The sequence below is a fragment of the Brassica oleracea genome, chromosome C1 (genome assembly GCF_000695525.1).
Source record: "Brassica oleracea var. oleracea cultivar TO1000 chromosome C1, BOL, whole genome shotgun sequence".
NCBI classification, from domain to species: domain Eukaryota; kingdom Viridiplantae; phylum Streptophyta; class Magnoliopsida; order Brassicales; family Brassicaceae; genus Brassica; species Brassica oleracea.
Window position 1 is genome coordinate 24,583,865 of NC_027748.1, and position 4,195 is coordinate 24,588,059.

General features: G+C 34.1%; 1 protein-coding gene across 1 annotated transcript; it reads right to left on the reverse strand.

The window, feature by feature from the left end:
* Positions 1–1,116: 1,116 nt before the first annotated feature.
* On the reverse strand, positions 1,117–4,195 carry LOC106324784 (3-oxoacyl-[acyl-carrier-protein] reductase FabG-like). The gene is made up of 5 exons (XM_013762771.1): positions 3,842–4,195; positions 2,685–2,956; positions 2,052–2,145; positions 1,845–1,956; positions 1,117–1,513 (listed from the first exon to the last, which is right to left on the reverse strand). The coding sequence occupies exons 1-5, from the start codon at positions 3,981–3,983 to the stop codon at positions 1,309–1,311; spliced, it is 825 nt and encodes a 274-aa protein (XP_013618225.1). The 5' UTR covers positions 3,984–4,195; the 3' UTR covers positions 1,117–1,308.

The following is a 4,195-nucleotide window of genomic DNA, read 5'->3' on the forward strand; positions in this document are numbered from 1 at the left end:
CTCATATAATAACTCTCAAGTCTTAGTTTTTTGTGAGTTTTGTAGCATAATCTTGAATTTGAAGTAATCAAAGCGTCTACGATTAGATTAGATAAGCTGAACAAAACCAGTTTGTATTGAAAGTAATTTTTGAGCATTGCAGCCATTTAACTTTGCTCTAGCTATGTTGTTCTTTCTTATCTATGTTGTTTGTTGCATTGTCCTAAGAGAAATTGTTTGCATCTATGCCTGCGGTCAGGGGTAGCCTTGGGTTAAATGCCACCAAGTAGGTGGTTGATTGGACTTATGACAAAAATTAGTTGTTGTGTAATTGTTTAGGTTGCTTTAAAAGTCCCTAAGGTGAGAAAGTTAATCATTTGATAAATGCATGTGCGTCTTTCTTTTCCAAAATTATGTTTGTTAACGGGCTTTATTTTTCATTTTTTTTTTGCTTTAGGCTGAGAAATTCATTGGGCTCAGCTTATATATGGTAGACTTCTTCTGCGATTATGTAATTTCCTTCACGTGATCTTTACCGATAATAGTCGGTAGTTTTATGTAATAAATAATGTTCCTAAACATGCTCTTAACTTAGTGCCAGCCAGGGATGTCGAGAGTTTGTTTTGGTAGGAAATTTTGTTCTCTTCACACCTTAGCTAGGCTTCATCAGAGAGTTGTCACTTCTTTAGTGTACTATTTGTGTGGCCTCCTTCAGGCAATACAAAGAACACAGTGTTAGCTCAATTCATGTGTAGTCAAAGAACTCTCTGTGTCTTGTTAATCAAAACTTATTATTACTCTTTTTTTGTATATCTCTATATTCATAATCTTTTGATGATTGTCATTCAACGTTTTACTCTTTTGTGAAACAAATGGACCCCGAGAAGTTCTTGGACGTGACAATACTTAAAGGACGATACTTTAAAGGGTGTCCATATTTTGATTTGTAATCAATCAGATTTTGTCCATTCACATGACATGTCGGATCCGTTCTTGTGTCCTAAATTTAAACACGGAGTCATTTGTACCCTTTTGAACTTAAACGCCACAACTGAAGATCAAACCTTACCCGACAAGACCAAAAATCATCCCTAAAGTCATGCAAACTAAAAATCCAAAAGTTATGAGATTGATAGATCATTCACACCAATCACAAACCAACCCCTTTTATAACATACTTAATGGACATTCCAAATGCAAGAATATACATATCAAATGATCACACATACTTACCATACCATACGACCAAAATAACATCGGAAAAAATCAGAAACCCGAAGAATCAAATCATATATATATTTTTAAACGAATCAAATCATATTTTAACTACTAGAACCTTGTGTTTGATGGTCGGATATCGAGTTCTTGAGTCCAAGCTCTCCGATCTTGAACGTGAAGGCTCCAGTATGTTTGAGCCAATACATCAGGATCCATTCCCATCACTCCGGAGCTTTCGCCTTCTCCTTCTCCATCTTCGCTTCTAAAGTTGTATGATTGCTCTGCGACCATTCCTCTCTGTGGGATGTTTGTTTCTCTGAAAGTACATTTTCCGGAATTTTATCTTATCCGATGCTATTTGTTTCTTAGATCTTCAAATGCTTAATGTGCCAATTAAAACTTTTGTCTGGTAAAGTCCGATAGTGAAAAGGTTCTTTATATATTAGCGATTCTTAGAATCTTTTGGGTTCGGATCAGAACAATGCCGTTTATGGGTAGGAAAAGTTTAAAACACCTTTCTATACAGATTTTGTGGTTCTAATTTCGTCTTCTATTATTTTCCCTACTTTTGTAGATAATTTGTATTATATATATATATATATATATATGTATGTATTGTGTAATTAATGACCATATAACTTAAGTACCTTGGAGGTCCAACCACACCGTCGATGATAACATGAGCCACATGAATTCCAAAAGCTTGATATTCTCTTGCTAAGCATTGAGAAAGTGCCCTCAACGCAAATTTCCCACAGCCTATTCCATTTTCAAATATTTCTTTAGTTATTAATATCCATTATTAAAAGCATATTTTCGTTTTAAAGATATTAAAATATTCAAAAGAGAATTACATAGCTCGGAGAAACCAGCAACGCCATTCAATGACGCCGAGCAACCGGTGAAGAGTATAGTTCCTTTCCCTTTCTCCATCATCCCGGGAATAACCTTTTAAATAAAATCAAATGAATTTAAAGCCGTACAACAATACAAATTATCAAGCTACGAATAAAAAACAGTAGAAATTATCTTTACGTCAGATTCTCTTGTTTTTTTTAGTCAACCTTTACAAAAAAATCGAATTGTCGAAATCACTCAATATTACTTATACCCTACAGACTAAAAGCTAAATCACAGAAAATAATAATATTTTATAATAAATTTTACACAACTAGTACCTCAACAAATGATTAAATGTCGTATCAAAAAGTTTGAAATGTGGAAATCACTCACTCCTGGCTAAAGATTACCCACATAAAATAAAAGCAATATTATACACACCTAGTATACATCATAAATTCATAGTTACGACATAAATGATCTTATTCGTTTTAAACAAAATATTGCAAGTCTATTACTCCAATAATAATAACAAGTTTTTTTCCATAAGTGGATAAGTTATAGGCCGAGACACATTATCATAACAAAATCGCCATAAAATACAGAAAATTAGCAATTTAAAGTATTTAATTTAGACAAAGGTATACCTGTTGGGCGCAAAGGAATGCAGCGAAGACAGAGACAGAAAGAGAAGTATGAAAAGATTGGAAAGGAATGTGGGTGAATGAAGTGGGATGGTGACTTGTGTAAGAAGAAGACGAGTGATAAGCATTGTACACCAAAACCTCAACAAACCCTAACGACAACACTCCTTCGAAAGCTTCTCTTACGCTTCTTGGATCAGCACAATCAATTCTTATAGCAAACACTTGCGCTTTCTCTTCTCTCGCTATCTCTTCAGCCACTCGAGATAACCTGCCTGCACAATTCAGCCGACCATATATATCACGAGAATTGGTTGAAGTATTATATTTCTATTTAGCACCGCTCTGTGATTAATATAAGTACATGGGTGTGACTGGTAAAAAGCTGGAGTAAGAATATGAGAGAAGGTATTAAGTGGAATGAAAGAGGTAAGACTTAAATGGACATTTAACATTTACACCAAAAAAGACTTAAATGGACAAAAAAATCTTAACATTAAATAGAAATTAATTAAGTAAATAATTTTTCATTACTGAACAGGATGAAGAATAAAACTCCAACTGTTTCAAGTATTTTTGTCGAATATTCTGAAATTATTTCAATTTAATTAGACAAGTTTTCAGTCAACTTGTTCTAAAGAGCTTAGTTCAGCTAGCATGTTGCAGAAACGGTTAAAGCTTCTTTGCTATGTGTTATTTAATGTATAAGAAGAAAACTTTAGTCTGCTATATGTCGTAGTTACCAATCAATGTAACTCAGAATAAAACTTACACAGTCAATTTTGTTTAATTTTTTTAATATTTGTTAAAAATATAGACTGGTTGCCAACCAATTAAGCCTACAGAAATGTAATGATGTAAAACTCGAAGTCTTGTTAAGCAAATCTGACTTCTTTTCTAACAAAATTTACATTCAAAATATATATTAGAAAACACCTTTGACTTAATTATATCTAATAAGAAAAAAAAATCTAAAATAACTCCTTTTAAAAAGAAAAACTGCCGCAATTTTGGAATATAATAAACAGAGAAGGAAAATTTCGTGGGCGCATTAGAAAAAGGCACATACATATACATTGAATCTCTGCTAGTTTATGTGTGTGCGTATCTGTATGTATGAGTAGAGAGAAATCGATACAAACGAGTAAGAGGACTCAAACCTAGATCGCGGGCGAGAATGGCGACGGTGTAGCCTTCATGTGCGAACTTTCGAGCGACTGAACGGCCTAGCTTTGGACCTACGCCGACCACCGCCGCTATGCCTTTGCTGCCGGAGCTCGAACTTCCTACGTTTCTCATCATCAGTCCTTTATGATATGATCACTTTCCTTTCCTCACCTTCTCTCTTTGTAGTTTACTTTTCTCTCAGTTGTGGATAAAAATATAATTCTTATACTTGTTTACGCAGGCTTCCCCCTTAACCTAGGCCAATCTCTTGGCTCTCTTACTTTCTCTATTTAATAAGACTGGGTTGACTGTTATGAGAGAAAGAATTATTCTTGTGGACTAGATAA